This window comes from Callorhinchus milii, unplaced genomic scaffold (assembly GCF_018977255.1).
Source record: "Callorhinchus milii isolate IMCB2004 unplaced genomic scaffold, IMCB_Cmil_1.0 Scaffold14, whole genome shotgun sequence".
In the NCBI taxonomy this organism is placed as follows: Eukaryota; Metazoa; Chordata; class Chondrichthyes; order Chimaeriformes; family Callorhinchidae; genus Callorhinchus; species Callorhinchus milii.
In genome coordinates, this window is record NW_024704755.1 from 12,221,693 (window position 1) to 12,244,129 (window position 22,437).

At 41.9% G+C, this 22,437-nt stretch overlaps 1 protein-coding gene and 1 non-coding gene across 2 annotated transcripts in view; one reads left to right on the plus strand and one right to left on the minus strand.

Moving 5' to 3' along the window:
* Positions 1-3,589, plus strand: part of pard6a (par-6 family cell polarity regulator alpha) — a 52,708-nt gene extending 49,119 nt beyond the window's left edge. Inside the window, 2 exon segments of the mRNA XM_007889510.2 lie at positions 2,558-2,833; positions 2,836-3,589. Coding sequence (XP_007887701.2) covers positions 2,558-2,833; positions 2,836-3,401 — 842 coding nt within the window. The 3' untranslated portion in view covers positions 3,402-3,589.
* Positions 3,590-13,678: 10,089 nt separating this feature from the next.
* LOC121850172 lies at positions 13,679-13,873 on the minus strand. Its single transcript, XR_006085487.1, has one exon. It is a non-coding gene; the product is annotated as a U6atac minor spliceosomal RNA (small nuclear RNA).
* Between the last annotated feature and the right edge of the window lie 8,564 nt (positions 13,874-22,437).

Below are 22,437 nucleotides of genomic sequence, written 5' to 3' on the forward strand. Positions count from 1 at the left end.
ATATGGGGCTGAAAGCCACAATCGTCTGACTTGCCAATTGAGCCACGTTGACGATTTTTAAAAGTTTTTTTTTAATGCCACAGTGCGTCAAAGGTGTGTTAGTTATACAATAAGGCACAGACAGATAAGAGCTGTATGAAAACTGCTGCAAAGCGATTTGTAAAACAAAATGCACACAAGACGACACATTTTTCAATTTCTTTCGAGTAGGATTAACCTATTCACACCTTCCGTATTAAAGCACGCTTGGTAAAATGGTATGGAAAATAGTTTTGGCCCCTGAATGTGAAATGTTATTGCTTTCATTTGCCTGACAGTAGATCAACGTAATCAGACTTGATAAGGTAATTCCATTGTGTCATGGAATCTTTCTAAGTGGTATGGTCACCCACCCTGGGGACTTGTCTGTCTGTCTGGATGAGAAGCTATTGCTATAACTGCTGCTCTATTGCTCGAATCCAGTTGGAATGGATTTTCTCAGTTCTTGATAACGCCTTCCGGACCAGCACAATACAGGACCCTTTGAAGAGATATTACCATTCTTGCCTTTGCCAGCTGCTCATGGCTATTGCATGCAGTTGTGTGTGTTTTTTTAACAGCCTTTTCATAGGGAAAGAAATGCGTTGGAGATGAGGTCGTGCATGTGGGAGGAGGGAGAAAGGTGGAGGAGGGCTAGGCAATGGCAGGGAAAATCCATGTCTAATTTCAGTTTTGATCAAAATAGCCTCTTAAATTATCCGCTACTAAAAATGTGATGCCTTTTAATATTGTAATGTATTTGACATTGTTTATTACCCTGGAGAGCTGCGAAATGGCATCATTCAGCCGTGCAGTGTGACTGAATGCTTATATCCCAGTGTAGTTAAATTAGGGTAGGTTGAGTGATGCACTCCTCTGCTTGTACTGCTGGCCATACCAGCATCATCTCCACTTCCTCTGAGAAACCTATCGAATCTTTCCTACTAGTTTTGATTGCCGACTAGGGGTAGTAATCCCTCCAAAAAGGAAAAACAAATTTGGTTCCTCAATCCACGGCTGTTTGTGGGACGCTGCCGTGCGCAATTCTCTGCCATGTTTCGCCCACAAAATACACAGTGAATTCACTTTACAGTATATTTTGTGAAGCCCTTCGAGACATCTAGAAAATGTGATAAAGTGCTATATCAAATGCAAGTATTATTACTTCACTATGGAAAAGAAACGGGCCACTCCATACGTTTTTAAATAAATCCCATTTTTAAAAAAAATAATAATGCCTAATGCTGTTCTTAATAATGGATGTCGTTGGTTATCCGTGATGTTTTACAAGATTTACAAGTATAGGCAGAAATGCCAAGCAAAGAGCTGGGGAAAGATGTGGCTGGAGAAAAAAGATGCAAAGACTGGAAAGCTCCAGTCAATATAGTAGCAGCAATGCTTATGTGCTCGTTACTGCAGGTCAACACTTCACAAACACTAACAGAGCAGTTTAATTTGCTCTAAAGAAGCTCTGAAGAATATACATCAATATTACTATCATTCTGACTAAGGACATGTGGATGTTCCATCATTGGGCCGCATGTTTTTTATTACGTGCGCTGTAAGGGGGAAGAAGAGATTTAAATTTGTGTTTTAAAATTGAGAGGCACTATATAAATGCAAGTTGTTGTGGTGATTGTGGAATCCCTAGTTTCTGCATTTACCTGAGTCCATGCAAGGCTTTCCCTACATTGCCCTGACCTTGTGCCTAAATAACTCTAACGTTCATTGCTTGGGTACAACTTGTGTTTTCTGCACAATTTATCTGACTGACTGGCTGGCTGTGTGAATGCCAGATTTAAAGGTAACACACTGCAATGAGACTCCCCAAACATTTACTTTCTAAATCCTAACTGACCAATAGAGGCATTCATTCTGTCAGAAAAAGAGATGGAGCAATCTATCAATTCCCACTGTGCCTCTCAGTTCACTCGTAATTTCTTCAACGGTTAGGTGTCAGTCTGACTCAGTCGATAGCTCCCTTGCCTGTGAGTCAGAAGGTTGTGACTTCAAGCTCCAGGTCAGAACTCTGAACTCAAAAGTATACGGTGGCATTCCAGTGCAGAGCTGGGTGTGTGTACTGCAGGCTGCAGTGTTGGAGGTACCGTCCTACACCCGAGATATTAAAATCGAGAAATGTAGTTAACATGAGGCCCCGACTGCCTGTTCGCGTGGGCGTTAAATATCCTGGGGCACAATTCACAGAGCAAATGGAGTTTCACCCGGGGTCCTGGCCAACAATCCCCCTGATTAAAATTGGTCATTCACTCCACGACTGTTTTGCAAGATGTTGTCGCTCTGTGCAAATTGGCTGTTACGTTTGCCTGCAAAAATAAGTCACTGCACGTTACAATAAATCTTGTGAGGCGCTTTGAGATTACCTCCCAACGTGAGAGCAGCAATATCAAATGCAAGGATTAGTGTTAACTGCAGTTCAATCGCACGGGTTATAAATCTTAACTGCCGATTGCGGTTTGCTGCGCAGGCGTGGAACGGTCACTGCCTGCCGGAAAACTAAACTTGTCCTTCTCCCTTGCAGCTGAGGCGGATTCCGGAGCATTTGGAACCAACTCTCTACTGCGTAAGAAGAAAGGGCTTCACGTCCTGCGTCCTGTCCATCACAAGAAGCCTCACATCCTGATCGGAATGCCTCAGGATTTCAGGCAGATTTCCTCCATCATCGACGTCGACATCCTTCCCGAGACCCATCGGAGAGTACGTCTGCACAAACACGGGTCTGACAAGCCGCTTGGGTTTTATATTCGAGACGGGGTGAGCGTGCGAGTGGCTCCTCAGGGGGTAGAGAAGGTTCCGGGGATTTTATCTCCAGGCTTGTCCGGGGTGGCTTGGCGGAGAGCACGGGCCTGCTGGCAGTGAACGACGAAATCCTGGAGGTGAACGGGATTGATGTGGCCGGGAAATCTCTCGACCAGGTGACCGACATGATGGTGGCAAACAGTCACAACTTAATCATCACTGTGAAGCCGGCAAATCAGCGAAACAATGTCATCCGCAGCAGCAGGACCTCTGGAAGCTCTGGGGTGTCGACGGATAGCACCCCGAGCCAGCAGACACTCATTGCAACGTCGCAGTACATCAACCACTACAGCACGGCAGAGGGCGAGAGCGAGGACGAGAGCGATATCATCATCGAGAACGACCTGCCCTCGTACATTCCCAAAACAGTGTTCCACAACTGCGTGAACGGGGACCTAACCAGGAAACTGCAGCAGAACCTCTCGCTAAACAGCTCGCTGCTCGACGGCAAAGACTGCCAACACACGGACTCGTTAAACTCTTTGAACGCGCACAGTGACAGTCCCGGCAAGATCACGTCAAGCCAAGGAAACATGCGGGAAGATGGAACTGTGATAACACTATAGGCTTCTCTTCCGTTACTTTTTATACGGACAGTTTTATATTTCTCAGGCAATCCATTGCTCAGTGTAATACAGGTCTTTGTTAAGGAGGTTGTGACGGAGGGGTAAGGCGCCCAGCACAGTGTGGTACAGCTGTGAATCAAAGTACTTTATAAAATCATCAATTTTTTTTAAAAAAAATTAACCCTTCAGAGGGCTTTTTTTTTTACACAGATTTCCAAAATGTAGCTTTTGTTTTTTTCAAATTCGTTCATTAACGGAAAATGATCACGGTTTAAAAGGGGCATCGCCTTAGCCTGGGAGCTGACTTACTGAACTGGTCCCATATTTTATGAAACTGGAATGAATCCCTTCACAAAGTGACGTGTTTTTTTTTTATATTTCCTTTACAAGTGGCTGTTTCTTGCTGGTGGTCAGAGTAAGACGAGCAAATGAAAACGAATGTCGCCTTGTGAAACTGCAATAACCAAGCGTGTAACATTTTGAGTCTTAACCTCATATCACAGACTTGCCATTAGTGACCTCAGTACTAGGAGCATCAAGTGATTTTTGTTCTAAATATTCCTCCACCTGTTTCTGAGAGCATTTAGCCCTGAACACAAACCGGATTTCTTTTTTCCTATGGAAAACCTGTTGTGAAACTGACCAAATGTTCCTGTGACATTTTCTCCCCCTAACGATCACAAAACCAGACTGTAAAGCTGTCCTGATCCCCGAGGAGGACAAAAAACATTGACTGTCGTGCTTCAGAAACCTTAAACTTGCAGATTGTTGCTCAAAAGTAAGTTTAAGCGGTTATGAGAGTGTCGTGAATGGCTGGCTGGCTGTCTTAAAACACTACCTATATCCCCCAGTAACAAATCCTGCTGACTTCAACCATTTGCTTTGGCAAGTGCAAGTTTCATTTTAGTTGCAACTTGCAATCCCACTTGTGTTGAGAGCAAATACGAGTGGAAACAGTGCTGTAGACCTGAGAGGGTGGGGGGGGGGGGGGGGGGGGGTAGTGTTTGCTGATGAATTTACAAATGTACTCCCTTCATTCTTTTTTTTTAAAACATGCACTTTTTTTTCCAAAAAGAGGCTATAAAGGAAGAGCAAATAACTTTTTAATAAAAAATATTTTTATAGTTGATTCTTGGCACATTGCTGGCAACCTTTTGTAAAAAAAAATACAACTTAGTTTAAAAGCTGAACTGATTCCCTTAAGTTTCTTCGCTAACCATGTTGAAACATGGAGCCTCTCCAGTTAGCTGGCAAAACTGGCCGTAGAGTAAACTAAGCAGCACATCCATCTGAGAAACTGTAGCATTGACACGTAGATGTGTATTGGCTTTACTTTTTTAAAGACTTTTCTTTTCCAGCTTGGATTTTAGATCGTTTTAAGTCTTGCTTTGCAATAATGAGTTGCAATGCATTGTGTGGTGGGGGTGGTCTGAAAGGAGGATATCCACTTTGTCCCATTTTCTTGTTTGGGGTATGCTTCCATGGGTGCTGGCACCCTTTTCATTACCTCATTCAAGTGGCATTCTTCACGCTTGAATCTACACAGTCAGCGTTGGCTGGCAATTCAACCAAGCAGGTGCCTCCTGCAAAGCCTGACCCTGTCCCTGCCAGGTACTCAGATAGCCAGCAGGAATTTCCTTCCGGGAAAGGGCAATGTATTGGTTAATTGTTTTTGGGGGGGTCTGCCCTAACTTCCAGTAACAACCTGCTGCAGTAATGTCACCTTGTTGACTGTTGGGAATGTTTGTAGCCCGAAGGTCTGAAGTCTGCTGGAGAACAAAGCTTTCCAATGTGCTTGGCCTGAAATTATAGATGTTGAGCTTGATGCAATTGACACTTTCATAGAACTCTCTGCTCCGTTGCCAGCAACTGTCTCTTCTCAGTCCCTCCACCCACCATGCAAATGAGCTCTCTTTAATAACGAGAATCGGGGATGGATTCTTAAAAATGTCAGAATGGATTCCAGGCTGAATTTTTTAAAAAAAAATAATGTGCATTTAAACTTAGTCCATTCACTGAAAAACTTTTGTGTCAATCACAGAGGTGAAAGCAATGTTCAAAAAGGTTATATGACTGGACCCTTGGGAAAGCATCTTCAGAAGTACAGCACAATGTCAGCAGTTTTTAAAGTGATGTACCTGTTTTGTGGAATACATGCGCCCCTCTTCTGGGATCACTGCTCATCTTTCCCCCAAAAGGGATTGTAAAGTTATGAAGAGGGTGCCTCCATTTTCTTCAAACTCATTCGGGAGGATTTAAACACTGACACCATTGTTGCACTTTTGTGCATGTCCAAGCCACAAGTTGTCTATTAGGTTTCAAACTCTTTCCCACCCAGTCCTGTGGATCATATTGTTGAGTTTGATGCAATTTTACTTTGACCAGTATATAACGGCACATTAATTCAACAAACAATGGTTTGGGATTTTTTTTTTTACGCTACATATTTGATGTTTACTTTGGCAATCCTCCTGAACCAGCAGGATTTAATGGTGGGGTGTGTTTTTTTTAAAAAAAACATGTATTTTGTCAATCTATACACATCTAATCGGTTTAGTAAAGAGAAGGGGCAATTTTATCTATGGGGAAATTTTGTATAAAATTTTTTTATGAGAAGGGCAGTATTTTTCTTACTATTGTACTTTTTGTATTTGACTCTGCTCGTGTCCTTTAGCAGCTTGTATCCATTATTTCCCTTACAAAACTCTGCAAACCTTGGTATTTATAATATTTAACAGATAAGCAGTCCTAAAAGGTTCAGGTTGTAGAAATATTGTGAATGTTAGATGTATGCTGATTATTGAATAAAAGTCTTTAAGCATTGCTGAAGGTTTTTTTTCCTTTGTTACTGATGTTATGGAACAAAATTTCTCGCTGAGGTTGAGATTGAAGAGGTTTCCAATTTATAACCATCACAGGCAAGGAAGTAATGAAGCAAATTGAACCTCTAGGAATGAGATTAAAACCAACAAAGTGAGGACACCAAAACCAATTTACAGATCATCCAGAACTTTGCAGCCTGGGTTACAGAGGATATAGTACAAGATCCTGGTTCTCACCTTCAAAACCCTCCATGGCCTTGCTTCTCCCTGTCTCTGCGACCTCCTAAACCCTACCATCCTGCCCGCTCCCTCTGCTCAGTGGCTCTGCCCTCCTTCACATGCCCCACCATTGGCAGGCAGGCAGGCAGGCCTTTTGCCACTCTCCCCCACCCTCTGAACTCCATCCCACAGTCCCCGCCGCCTCACCCCCTCCCTTGCCTCCTTCAAGACCCATCTCTTCAACCGTGCTTTCGATCACCCTGCTTTCCCCTCCTGCCCTCCACCCTCCCAACTCGGGTCTGAAACACTGACTGTCCAGCACTTTGGGATGTCCTCCCTACGTGAAAGGCGATATACAAATGTAATTTTGTTTTTGCTTGAGTGCTGGTCAACCAATTCAAATGTTCTCGGTCAGTTAAACTATTTTACTTCAGGTGGTTTTTTGAATAATATTAATAATCCCTGCATTTGATAAAGCTCCTTATCACGTCTTCGAGAAGTCTCAAAGCCCTTCACAGAATATATTGTAAAATGAATTCACTGTATATGAAACCAAATGATCAGACAACCAATTAATTGCTGGTAGGATGTGTATGTGGAAGGGAACAGCCTGCATATCTCCATACTCCAAACCTTTCTGCTAAAAATTCCAATAATTTTTTTTGTACACATTTAACCTCTTGAGTGCTAATGACCTCATTAGGAGAACTGACAGTGGAGTTATTAAGTCTGACAGAGTAAGGGCACTGAATTAATTAATATCAGTAGAGAAACGGTCATTAATCCAGTATGCTTCGCCGATCACCATTTCAGCTGTGTATTACTCCAGACCTGCACGCTGAGTTCAGTGATTCATTTCAGCCAATTTTTCCAATGTCATCACAACTCTTATTTCAATATTTAGATGTGTAGAGAAATGTTAGGCTTTAAATAAAGGGATGAAACAGACTCAATATTTCATAGCTTCAAATTGACTTGGAAACTGAAGACTGCAGAATAAAACTCAAGTTAATGGTTGCCTACATTGTAAGTTTGACCACACACTGTATAATGTATACAATACCATTAAGATCTATTAATTAAAGTATTCTGTACAAGACAAAGGTTCCCAGCCAGGATAGGGATTGGCCACAGGGTATTGACGGAAGCTTCTGATCTGATGATCGTGTCTGATTCAGTGAAATTTCACTTGCATTCCTCTAACTACTGTTTGCACCATTTGCACTACCCCAGATCCTGGCTCTCTGAGTAAAGAACCATACAAGGTGTCTCTTTTAAACTTGGCCAGGAAATAAAACAAATATGTAGAAATGTAAACCGAAGAGTTTTCTTATTTGCCATCAAAATTCCACTTTTGGGAGGAGTAAAGTACCTTTGGCTCAAACATCACCGTCGAGTTATTTTAACCTCTGGCAGTCCTCTGGGAATTGGAAGGTTTCGATGAGTAAACAGTGTCCTCTTACAGAAATTATTTTGAGCCAGTCTGGTGCGTTGGGACAAAGGAGGTTTTGTGCTAAACTGTCTCAGATAATGCAACGTTCCAAAGATAGCATTGTTTTTCTCCAGAATAGAAGGTCGATCAGTAGTACAGGAGGGGTTGTATCACTGTGACCTGATATTAAACCGCTTGTGTTGGCTGCATCGCACAAAGGATCTTTGTAAATACTGCAATGTGTTCTCCCCACCCCCTTCTGTGGAGAAGCTACAGAGCAATCGCATTACCACAGTCGTCTGGGTCCAATATCTCAGCTGGACCTGACTTCTAGATTATTGGGTCACAGTTGACGTTACTTCCTATGTAAGGTATCGCTCTCGCTCGCTCTGCATTGTAAATGCCATTGACATCACTTGCTGTGCACAAGAAGCTTTGCTGATTTCTCTTCCTCTGGGAAGTGACATCTGTGCCACTTTCTCTGGAGGGTCCAATTAGCATAAGAAGCCACATAACCATCCAAAAGTTTCATTTTTAGGCAATATTAGGTGATGCCAAAGACCTGTGACCCAGTGGCTTGATTTGAAGTGCAATCCTACCACGATAATTAAACTGACATGAAATCAGATTTTGTACATTAGACGCTGCCTTAAGAATGTTCCGTGTGAAGAACACTAACACTGATAATAGGCCTTGTGTTTCAGATTGCACTTTCATGTCAGGAGGATGATTCAAACCACCACAGAGGATTCTACTGTAAAGTGTGGTGACTGTGTACTTTGTAGACAACACAGTGACTAATTTGCACATAGCAAATCACAAACAGCTATCAACAATTTGCATTTATATAGCGCCCGTCACGCAGGGTAGTGAGTAACCTTTTTGTTCCTGGGAGATTTTGGAGTCGACACCAGGAGAAGCTCCCTTCTCTTTTGGAATAGTGCAATGGGACCTTTAACATCTAGCTCAACAGGTAGATGGGACTTTGTTTTGATGCTCATCCAATGGATTGCACCTCTGACAACACGTTGTTCCCCCCAGGATTGCACTGGTGTGTCAGCCTAGACTCTGTGAGTTCAAAGTCCTGACATAATGCTTGAACCCACAACCTATATATTCAGAGGCGAGAGTGTTACCAGCGGAGCTGGGCTGACAGCCTTCTACACAAATGTTAATCTCTGAAAACCTGAATAAAATTCATAAACAGAGTCCTCTGGACGAGAATCTGTATCACACGGCAGCCACAGATAAAGAGCATCACTGTGGAAGGAATCCACAACAAAGGCTGCGACACACCCAGGGGATTCTGTTGACATCAATAATCTGTGAGATTGTAGCCACGCTGCTTCACACATGACATCTGGACATCTGCAAATGTGTTACAACATTGAACTCGCTGCCAATTGTAAAAGGTTTAGAATGCAGAGATTTTCTTTTATCCTTTGTGTGTGTTTTTTTTTCCTATTTGGATTTCCATTACAATTCCCTGTTTCTTTCCCCCACCCCCCCCCTCCTCAGCAATATTTCTCCTGTTGTGTTAGCCTGGCTCAGTGCTCTCGCCTTGGAGTCAGAAGGTCCAAGAGTTTCTCCCTGTTTCCCGGCCAACAATCCCCCTATATAGAATTGGTCACTCGTTTCATGGCTGTTTGTGGGACGCTGCTGTGTGCAAGTGTGCTGCCGTGTTTGCCTACAAATACAGTCGCTCCATTTCATCGTATAATCCTGTGAATCGCTTTGAGCTGTCCTTCCGCTGTGATAAGGCGCGACAGCAAACGGAAGGATTATTGTAACCCCTCCACTTCTGCTCCTTTTTCCTAGTTTATACTAGAATTGTGTGTTATATACACAGAATTATAGAATTGCCATCTGTATCTATTGTTATATTGTGCAAATATTCCTTATTCTCATAATTTGTGTGTTTGTAGTTTATCCTACTTGTTATTGAGTTGGATCTGAAGATTCAGCTATGGGCACAAATCTAACCAGAATCTCCATATAATCTCATAGTTCCTTACACAGATTCACAGTTACCTCACTTTACAGTCGATCCTATGAAGCACTCTTCCTGACGCGAAAGGCACCATATCAAATGCAAGGAATATTATAATTATATGTGGAGATATTTAAAAATACACAAAAGTTATGACTTTCATATTGTTAATTATAATAATAATCCCTGCATTTGATATAGCGCTTTATCACCTCGTAAAGTGGATTGACTGTGTATTTTGTGGGCAAAGTGCAGCAGCCAAATGTCAGCAACGTCCCACAAACAGCCATGGGATGAACGACTAAATTTATTTGGGAGATTGTTGGCCGGGACACTGGGAGAAACCGCTTCTTTTTTTCCCCCCGAATAGCGCTACAGGATCTTTATGAACATTTGTGGATGGTTTGTTGAAAGATGCAAAAGGTTCTGTCTGTTTTGCTTATGAGATAACATGTTTTTGCAACAATTTCAAAATTGCAACTGTTTCACCAGACAAATCGAAAGCCCTGTACCATCACAGAGCCCTATTGGGTCTGAGCAATCGTGTCATTGGCTTTGACTTATCGTGTATAAAAGATTCTCCCACATGTTTGGTTACAGACAAAAAGAAATGCATCTTTCTGCATTTTGTGGCCACATGTCATCAGTGGTAAGTGAACCAGAGCAGGACCCACCTTAGAAAAAAAAGACCTGGTCAATCCTAGTGTATTCACAATAGTCAGATCAAAACAACAGTTTTGTTGTTAAAAAAAAAGATTTTTGTTACAACAAAACCAACCCAATCCCCCTTTAAAAACAAATCTAAATTTGAAATAGAGACAGGATCTGAAATTGCAGATTTTCATTCAAAACAGTCCCGAATTTGCCAAACATTAATCTCAGATACCAGGAAGTTTTTCTTTACCCAGAGGCTAATTAACGACCTAAACAGGTTGCCAGGAAGGGTGGTCGAGGCTAGGACACTGGATGCATTTATTAAAAAAAAAGACGCAACATGATTCTACAGCGATGAGATCAATTAAGAAGGGTTTTCTTGATCCAAACCGATCTTGTGGTCCTATGCCCTACCAAGAGAAAGGGCTAATCTTTCTTCCCATTCCGATCTAAAGCTGAGCTTAAACCGCTTGGGATACAAGGTGAGAACCAGCCATTCCAACTAATGGAAAAACTGAGTTAGGGCAGAGAGGTGCAGCAATCAGCGTCCCATTCTGCACCACAATCCACACGGCTTTTAATCAGACTCTACCACTGCTTTAATGCTTCATTATCAAATTGTTGGAAAAAGCATTTGCAGTCCCTTTAAACTACTTTCCTGTAAATACAGGCTTGTGTTTTATTGATATCGAATATTTCTTACAGTCCCCAGTGGACAAGCTCGGGTTCTAAAAAAAAAATCAATGGGTGGCTCATAATCTGTGTTAACTCTTTCCTGTATGGAGCAGCCTGCGCTGAGATAAGGCAGGAAAAATACACAAGTGTTTGTGAGCTGCGAGGAATTTCACAGGCTTCAGCATTTGGTTTCAAGTTGGCCATATAACACATGTGGTTAGGAACATAGGAACCAGGAGAAGGTCATTCAGCCCCTCAAGCCTGTTCCACCATTCAGTAAGATCGTGGCTGACCTATACATCAACTCCAATCGGCCTTTGCCATGGATAGCCTTACCTAACAAAAATCTATCCACCTCAGTCTTGAAAATTTGAATGGATCCAGTATCTACAGCCTTTTTTTCCTAAACAAATACTCATTTAGGAAGAAAGTGATAAGAAACATGGCCCGAAGATACTCACCGGAATGTAACACAAAGTTAAAAAACAATAAAGCTCAAGAATTAGCAATGATTTGGGTTCTGCAAGAACGCAGGCTGGCTTGTCAGGGGAAATTAATTTCTCTTTCACATCCAAGCAACTTTCATCTTCATGTGAAAGGAAACTGCTTCATTAAAAACCTTCTGAGTGTTGCATTTCAGAGGGCCAAGCCTCCCTGAAGATATTATTAAACTGCTTCTGATAACTCAGGAGGGAAGCACCGTACTTTTAATCCTAAATTGCGTGGCACGCAACATCTCGGAAGGGAAGTGCAATTCAAAGTTGGGCGTTCAATTATTTCTGGAGAACCACAAAGCCGGGGACCCCAAGTGAGAGATCAGGAATCCTGTCCACTGGAATCCTATCCACACAATTTGTTTTATCTAACAAATATAACTGCTAATTAAAAGCCAAGATTGTGTTTCGAGTATTCTTTAGGCTTATCGTGAGAAATCTTAATCAGCGTTAAATTTCAATTGAAATGCAATGTTGAAACTGACTTTTTTTTGTTCAGCCAGGTGTCCGACACCCAATGAAATCCATTACCATGAGATGTTAATTTATTTCTGATGAAGTGGAGATATGGGACTGTTTGATGACTGTAGTTATATCTATTAGTACATGAGAGGTTCACTCCCTCTGCCTCGATCCCTCTTTATCTGTCATTTAAGACCTATCTCTTTGATTGTTGCTACATTCACCTCCCCTTTCCCCTCTGCTTGGTGTCCAACTCCACCAGCGTGAAGCCTCCGAGACGCTATCCTGCATGAATTGCGTTGTACAAATGCAAGCTGTTTGTTATTGTTGTTGATTATTTATAAGAGGTCCTTTTGTAATGACTGCATTTATTTTAATGGATTACTTTGGTTTCATTTTCGGACAGAAGTGAACATTCTTCATCGAAAATCGTTCAATTACATCAACAACAACTTGCATTTAAATGGGGCTCTTCACAAAGGGTAGAATCTCAAGATGGCATAGCATTGCTGAAGATAGCATTTGAGAGGACTCTGCACTCCTTTCGCCCACAAAACAAACAGTCAATTCACTTTACAGTATATTCTGTGAAGCGCTTTGAGATGTCTTGAAGAAGTGAAGATAATGCTATATCATACGCAAGGATTATTATTACCATTAATGTTGAAACTTCAATCTCAGATTAAGATACAGTTTGGCCGCAACAAGGATTCACTGAAAACACGATTACCAGACCTCCCCCAGGGGCACCATTTATAATAGCTTTTAGCAATTCATACAACAAAAGTAGCCTGGCTATGACTCCGAGTCTCACAGGAGCTCCATTAATAAACACTGCCATAGCAACCGTGTATCAGACCCTTAATGCAGCAAGTCCATCAGGTATCAATCACATCCATCTCCCACAGAAGGGAATACCACCATTGAAAACTTAGCTTGTGCAAAAACAAACCGCAAATATATTTACAAAAGAAAAAAAAGTGGCAGAGGTGTCTGTCTCCCCGTTACAAAAGGTTGTGAGAAACATCGATGATTTATTTTGCTTTGTCCTGCCCAAACCTGTCAGAATTTAAAATGTGTGTTTGAACGGGATATGCTGATGATATCATCGGGTCTAATGGTTTGGAAGAGTTAATGGGCCAGAAAGTGCGAAGGAGCTGAATTGATGATGAAACATCCCTGGATTCATGACACTCTGTGCATTATTGTTAATTCAAAGCCTCAGTAGTTCCTTTAATCGAATACACCACCTCCGCGATGTTGTTAGCAACACTAGCATAAATAAATAAGGAGATAAAACTAATTGAAAAAGCCAAAGAGAAATATCTTAAGCAATAATGTACAAGGAAATAAAACGCAGTAAACTTTCAGAATTGTATAAAGCTAACTGAAAGCTATATTAAAGGAAGTAAGAGGTCAAAGCAGATTGGAGACACAAGGAAGTGAGATCTAAAGAACTGTTTTGATTACATTACATACAATGATATGACACGGAAACAGGCCATTCGACCCAACTCATCCATGGAGGAGAAAAAAAATGGCACATTGCCACTAAGTAGCTGGCAATGCCTTAACCATTAGTGTGTGGAAGGCCACAGAGTTATAATAATAATAATCATTTATTTGATACAGGGCCTTATCATGTCTTCGAGACCTCTTTTGTTGTTGTTCTGTTCTTATGGGGGGGAGCGGGGGGCTAACCTTTCTCTCCTTTCATACAACACGTTAGCGGGAGACAGTGTGTTAAAGACCACAGAGTTTGTTTCTAGGATAAGCCCAGAAAATGTATTTATGGAAGGTCAGAACTTGACAGATGTGTTAAATAGATTTTTCACCTCGGATTTCAGAAATAAAGACAGGCCTGCCTGCTGGAGCAAATCTGAGTGTAAATGGGATATTCCACGTGGGATGTGACAATTGATGCAAATTATGAACCTGGCCAGTTGTAAGATGCTCATGTTGTTGCCACTCATGTATTGGTCCATTTGTTGTATGAACTTGATACTACACTTAAGACCCAGTAAGTATCCTCTATGTAATTGTAACCGTAATTGTTTTGTCACTCGCAGGATACGACAAACGCAATAACTATTCCCCCGACAGAAGTTCAATAACATGAATGAAAGATTACCTCATTTTTCTGCAGCATGCGGCAAAGGAGGTAAAGTCCCCAACTGATTCGAACTAACAAAAACTACTAGCATAAGGGGAAATGTACTTACCTCCTGACCAGGTGATGGATTCATGTACCACAGAGATCTGTCACTCCCTCAGCTGTGTGATGTATTAATTCAAAGGTCAGAAAGCTAGTTAGACCATCGCGTTGAGGTGAGTTGAGACATTCCCCTGGAGAGACAAAAGAAAACATGATCATAGTCTATCTTGGCCGCTTGATGAGTACCTCCTGCTGGGCTAATCATAGAGCAACACAGATAGCATTGATGAAACGTCCAGCAGCACCCAACATCCTTTTTATTTGAAAAGCGAAGGGAGTTTCTCTCTCTCTCCCCCTGTGTCCAGGCCAACAATCCCCCAAATACAATTGGTCACTCACTTCATGGCAGTTTGTTAGGGGCATTTACTGTGGATAAAATTGGCTGCCACCTTCACCCACAAATCAATCCACTCCGCAGTATATCCTGTGAGGTGCTTTGGTATGTCTTCCCAACATGAGAGGTGCTATGTATCACATGTAGGGATTGTTATTAATATTAAGTATTCTGTAACTTTTTTTTATTTATCACTTTTCCTGATGCTGTGAAAAGGGTATTCATTAAACTTTTTTTAAATTTGTATATTTTGCAAAAATACGAGAGTGAATAAAATCAGACCTGCAAGGCAATCAAGTATTGGAAATGCCTGGTATCTCTTTACATTGTTCCCAGCTTAAACCACTTACTACGGAGATAGGTTTTAATTGTGATCCAAAGAATGGATCGTGCAAAGCAAATGCATCTGAACTCTCTCCCTGTTCTTGACCCCAATAACACCAGCAAAGAATGGCAGCAAACAGGAAGCCTTTCAACACCTCCGAGGAGATAGGCATAGAATGGAACGTGCAAATCTGGTGCAAATACCGTTTCACCAAATGGCATTGAGTCAGAATGTATACCTGTCCCAATGGTAAAATAGGGTCTGACAATGGGGATGGGAGTGCGGTGGCTGTGTAAACCTTTCAGGAGATGATATGGAGGTGCACGACTGAGACTATTTGAATAATGAGTTAACGTTTGTTTCTTTGCTCATTAAATAGTTACCTCAAAGGAAATAAACAAAGAAATTTGAGTCTATTTACATTATTGTCCACATTTGTCCACTGGTCTTGTGAAAGTCTACAAACAAAACAGAATATCTGTGGAACAAATCTCTAACACAAACAGACAGGTCAATTGGTAAGTAGACAAATTCTACAGGCCTTTATCCACAACTATTTAAAGACGAGCTTCATTGATGTATCGGGAATTGTCAATAAATTAGCATTTAAAGTTCCATGTGTAACTAAATGGATCAATTCTAGGAGCTGGTAGTCAAAACAACTAGTTGGAGCAAATGTTGCTACACAACAAACTTGGCTGAACAGTGACATTGAGAAAAAACTTACGCAGGTCACGAGATGTTGGCATGTTTTGGTCGTAAGTCACACGCAAGAATGTGCTGCACCTAAGAATTTGCCTGTAAATATTTGTGGATCTGCATTTTGGAGCCAGTAAGTCATTTGCTTATCACCTGCACCTCCACTTAGTGCAAATGAATTAGATATAAAATATTTTGAATAGGTTATTTATTGCTCCAGCTCAACGATTGGAATGGGGTTCCAGTGAAGACAGGATTACATACAGTTACATAGACTGATACAGCATGGAAACAGGCCATTTGGACCAACTAATCTGTGCTGGTATTTATACTCATCGTGAGCCTCTCCTACACTCCCTTCTCCCTCAAGTTTTCTCTTAAATATACTGATGCTTTTTGCTTCAACCACAGCTTCCTGCTCTGAGGACACTGATCTTATTTAATAATAATAATCCTTGCATTTGATATAGCGCCTTATCACGTCTTCGAGACGTCTCAAAGCGCTTCACAGAATATACTGTAATGTGAATTGACTGTATATTTTGTGGGCGAAATGCAGCAGCCAATTGAGCACAGAAGTGTTCCACAAACAGTCGTGGATTGAGTGACCAAATTATTATTATTATTTATTTATGAAGGGATTATTACCCTTGGAAACGCGAAAAATAAACTAGGTGTAATGGGAGAACTATAGGTTGGAAAGTCTGTTAAGACAAGAACAAATTCTTCATCCTACCCTGCCTTGTGATCTTAGACAATAAACCAAGAAATGTTGTTTTAAATTGCAGCTTTGCTTAATCAGTCAGTTAGCTCTGAACTTATGCACAGTGAACACCACACCTCAGCTTCACAATCTACACAGGCTTGCGAAAAATGCTATTGTTCTGCCTAGTTGTACAGCGTCATAACATAATGAAAGAGTCACCCCACCCAGTAATCCAGCAATGTAGGTGTGACTGTCTTACGTAGTCTATATTTATAGGTTCACTGATATTTTTAGTTCGGTGGATTGCTGCTATTGTCACAGCTAAAATCAATGACAATAGCAAACGTTCACCTCAAATGCAATGGTGTTTTCCCTCAGAAAACACACACCCAAGAATGTTTTCAAGGTTCCCTGAAATTTCAAGGATCAACCTGGAATGTCTTGGCAACCACACCGGCTTGGCCTGGCAGGAAACTGGGGATAAAACACAATCTGCCCTGCTGGGGATTGCTGTGAATGTCACCTCTCCTGGTAAACTAACTGATTCTTCCCTTGATTAATGTTCATACAGCGCTCTGGGACATTACCCTGCGTGAGGGGTGCTATATAACCGCAAATTGTCGTTATATAAAGGGATTTCCACCCCCCCAACCCGGCAGACTGCGAGCAAATTTGTGAACAGGTTTCAATTGTCTCCTCCCTCGAAGAGACCAAGGAAAACACTTCGAAAACAATCCGTTTGCTGTGACGAAATGAACAACAAAGAAAGCTCAATGTATCCGCAAACAACTTAAGTGGCGAGAGACAGGGGACAGTAGATGTCCACTCATGTTCACATTCCAGCAGGGCTAGTCCGGGTTACCCTCCCAAGCCCAGGGGCATCAAGCTCCAGGATTTAAATCACAAAATGTCATTCAGCAACCAGATATTTCTGACATCCTAAGCAGCTGTAAAATGGTTTTAACATCGATAATATCCGATATTGAAGATCCAATCCAAAAGACGCAAAGCTGAATTTGAACCTCAGCTTCAAAGGTTTCCTCGATCGTAAGAAATCTGAAGCATATCGATCGCAAAGGTCCAAAGGTGCATTTCAACCCGATATTTAAATGCCTATCAGACTATATATTAGTCCAATATACATTTTAAATTCTTCTTTACATGCCTTAGCTTTTCATGTTACGGCACGTAGTCATTTACACGGTCTCATTAAACATTTAACTCGACTACAATTAATTGTGGGAGTAAATTGGCTTTATTGTGAGTTGTAATAATCAGAATCCTTATATTATTATAATTATTATTGTTGTGAATTGTCACTATTGTAGGTCAGTGCCACACGTGTATCACTGCGAAAAGCTACAGGACAAATTAGAAGGAGGAAATTCCATAAATCAGCTGATGTTGTGAAGGACGGAATTGCTCCCTCGCTCCCCCTGACCAATGGATCTGTGCTGACCTCTAAAGGCTTCCACTCTCATTGCAGCTCCATTGCTCCTCCATTGCTGCAGTGAGCAGAGCGCAGAAGCCAAACTTTATTTTGTTCCAGCAAAGTCTGTTTCCTCCCCACCCCACCCCCAATTCCATATTCTAACGTAATTAACTTCTACTTTCCTTGTAAAATTGCTCAACTTCCTCCTCTAAATCTTTATTGTCCAGGGCCTCAAATGTTGTTCGGCCACCTTGCTTTACAAAACAAAAACAAAATCACAAGATTGGTTTGGATAATCCTTCGCCTTCTCTGATCTCATCCTTCAGAACGCACACCTTACCCTTCCCCACCCCAATCACAGTATTCAGCTGCTTGTTAAATGAGTCCTGTGGCCTGACCTTTCCTGCCAACCTGTTCCAGTGGTTGATTACCTTTATGAGTATGTCTTACCTTCTCGCTCCAGTCGAGAGACTTATAAAACTCAGACGTACCTGACCACTGCTTGACTCTACTCTTCCGTCTCTCTGGTGGCCACCGTTGTGGGCCTTGAAGCCCTCGGCTGTCAGTCAATGTTTGGAATAAAACCGATCTACTCCCCCAGTAAAAATTGTAGTTGAGCTAAATGTTACTGTGTAAATAGTGCTCGGACACCGGCCTGCATGAAGGGCGCTGTATAAATGCAGTGAAATGAAAAGCTAAGGCACATAAAGACGAATTTAAAATGTATACCAGACTAAAAGCAAGCCAAAAAAGAATGCAAAATCACTACAATTTGCAGTAAATCCTGTGAAGAGCCTTTAAGATGTTCTCCCAACAGCTGCACCAAAAAAAAGGTTTATTCTAAGTATTCAGAGAAATGCATACACAGACACACGCAGACTCGCATGCTCACGCACGCACACGGTCCAGGAGACTTCAGATCAGAATCGCTGCTGGTAGATAGCCTAAGCAAAGAGCAAGCAGAGCTATGACTGCAAGGAATTAGGACCAAGTTGTTGACACAGATGAATAAGCATAGACCACAGCGGAACAGAACACGGATTACAACGAGCAGCCTGGAAATATTGGAGAAGCCCCAAACAAACAGGAACTGGAGCTCTGAAATTCCTCTCCTCCCCAGTCTTGATGACAATCAAGAGGTCACGCCCAACCAAGCAGGAGTTTATAATAGCGGGCTTGAAAAATGGTTTAGCATCACTCCCAAATTTCTGCACTTTCAGAAACAATATTGCATTATTAAGTAACCTATCAAAAAACTACACTGCTCAAGGAATTTCAAAAGCTCCCTAAATAAATTAAAAGTGATCATTACTAGTCATACTGGCCTGGATAGATGTAGGTCAAACAAATACACAGTGATTTTCAACAGATTCATTCCACGATCCATTTAAGAGCATCGACTCAACTCATAGGAAAAAAAACGAACATAATAGCGGATGTACTGGCTGGGAAACTGCACCTGTATTTGGTGAAAACGGACCCAATGGGGCAATCGCAAACACAATTCTTGATTGGTTTCATGTAACACTTCCGAAGATCTACAAGAGCATGGCAGAGGGCGTTAAAGAATAAGTTTTTAAATAAAGATGAATTATTAAATATAGGTTACTCAGACTTAGTCTGGTCTTGCCTTTCCAATGGCCTGTGGAATACTCTCATTGATACACTTTGTGCGAGTGCACACACCACTGCATTTCTTTGTGCGTTATTCGAAGATGTTTCACTTGTCTCATTTATTTCCGATGCAGAACGTTGAGCTAATTTCTCACACCACTTACTCGGTCCCTGAACAGCCACAGTTAATACTCTGGAAACTATTGATTTTAATAATCAGTCCCAGCGCTAATTTAAATTTATTTAATTCAGTATTCTGACTTACCATCTTCTGTAAATACATTTTAAAATATAATTGGCAGCCCAGGCAGTGACAGAGTTCTTGTTACCAGTGGTTGAGCAGGAGAAAGGACACGCACGCACACATCAACAACACTTATTAATATACTTCTAAAGATTAGAGGCCCAAGCAGCCAGGGAAGCAGAGACATAAATAGCTTAAGACACATAAATAAATAAGAACTCAGTTAAATATATGCCAAGGCTGTACTTCCTCATATTTTTGCAATTTCAACCCTAGCTAATAGGAATTTTACAAACATAACTGATCAACAAGGCATGACAGACTTTTCACATAAAGGCATAGGAAGCCGATATAGACCTGTGGAGGGGACTTCACTAATAAGGAGAACAGAATAAAAGGTTAATTAGTGATTGTAATGTTACCAAGATCGGTAACGGGTTCAGAATCATCAACACTGCTCTTCTGTGCACTGCCTCCTTACTCTAGGATGTGAACCATAGAGCTTTTTTTCATCCAAACTCCTCTTCTGATCTTGTTAGTACATTATTGCTAAATAAAACATACATTCGGGTATTTTTTAACACCACTTTGTAGTGTAGACATTGGGTTCTTGATGGGAAGGTGCAGGATACAGAATTTATTGCACCTCTGAGTGAGAACTTCACATATATGCGTGGGCAGACAGGTTTTCACTAGGTTATTTTAGGATAAATTTAATATAGTGGAGCAGTTACGGGTGAGTGCCAACAAAAACATGGACAGGAAATCCTCCTGACTCTTGATCATGGTTGGCTTCAATTCTCTTGGAGAATTTCTCAGGCAACCATTATGGGAGAACTTGCAGAAAGCCAGTATTCCAGGTGGACCCAAAGGCGTTCAGGTATCTTGATGAGGTGGGCTCCACCATTGGCATGTGTGGTGGCAGGGAGGCATTTTGAACCGGGCACTTCTGAACCATGTGCACTTGCAACCTCTTCCAATTGGGGCAAGTTTGTGTTGGAACGATTAATAACAGTAGAGCCTAGAATCAGCAAACAGGTATTTTGAGACCTCACATCTAACCTTGTTGAGGAAACTGAACATACAAAGTGTTTGATGAGGGGAACAGTGGGAAACAGAACGTGACAATGAGTCTGGTTTAGAAATTGTGCTGAACAATTTACCAAAATGTTCATTTTTGCTGCCACTGCCTGAGGTATAAATCTATTTTAGATACAGTTCATTTCTTATATAAGACATTTTATTGTGATTTCTAAGTACCGTATAAGCATTGAGTTTCCGAGGCAAAGCTTCTGTGACTGCCCTCTGGTGGTTACCTCTATGTTTTAGGGCTGCTGTTTTATAGTTGATTTTTCCAAAAAAAATTACAACAGATAATATATTTATTTTACCTTTTTTTTAAATGAGATTTACTGATCGGTTCCACTGCAAGAATGGCCGACTTCATAAGAATTTGCTGGCGAAAGAAGGCCAAGGTCCGTCTCGTTCATCTACCACCATCTTGGCAGTCGCTTGACACGTGTCCCAAACTGTATATACTGCATTCTCCGAGATATTATTTTCTAGCAGAAATCTATCTAATTTGTTCTCGAAACAAACAACATTTTCTGCTTCCGCCGTCTGCCTCCCTCGGGAGTAAGTTTACTACCCGCTCACTGTTTCCGCAGATTTGTTCTGAATTTACCCGCTTTCCATCCCAGGCCGTGTCTCGGTCGTGAGATCGCCAATGATGTCATTTCCTACGCCCTGCGCCTGAGTAACTGCGCGCTCGCGAAGTGAAGGTATCGGTGCTGTCAGCTGGTCACGCAGCACCTTGTAAACAACGTCATTAGAATTTGAAAGTAGATCGAAATTTTTTTTAAAAAAAAAACAGAAACAAAACTTAAAATCTGAATTTTTTTTCTCTCTCTCCATTTGGAGGAAGTTTGAAACCCAAACCGTATTGGAGCGTCAGCCTAGACTGAGTTCAAAGTCCCGAGGAGGGACTCGAACCCATAACCTTCTGACTCAGAGGTGAGAGAGAGATTGCCAACGACCGAGCAAGGCTGACGCCCGTGTTGAATAAAATGGCAGATGAATTGAACGGCGCGTTCTCCCCCCACCGTCGCCCACTTTCCGGCACAGGGCGACAGATTCGTTACTCGAATCGACAGGACTCGGGGCAACGCAACATTTATTATTATTATCATCAACAACACCAACAACAACAACAACTCCTCGCGTTTGACAGAGCGCCTTATCACGTCCGCGAGACGTCTCGAAGGGCTTCGCAGAACATACCGACACAAAAGGTGCAGTAACTGCGTAATCTGCGGACGAAACGTGGCAGCCGATGGCGCCCGGCGGTGCTCCGGGTGGATCGAGTGACCAAATTATTATTATTATTATTATTATTTCCCCCCCCCCGGAGCGGTTATAAATCGACAGAAAGCGTTCCGCCGATGGACTAACGGAACCGTTTCCTTACTTACTGCTCGGTTAACAGGAGACAGGGGGGGTGAGGGGTGGGGGGCAATGTTTGGTGAGAAGGGGTTCAGGGGGTGTGTACAGGTCGCATCCTGTAACTATGGTTACGATGGTGACCACACGCCTCGCTCTAGAGTTCTCGCTCTCTCTCTCTCTCTCTCCCCTCCTCGGTCCTCTCTGGAAGTCACACCTGGTGGTGATGTCGTCCCCGGAGAGTAGGACTGACCTGAGCCCCCGCTTTCTGGCCAAACTC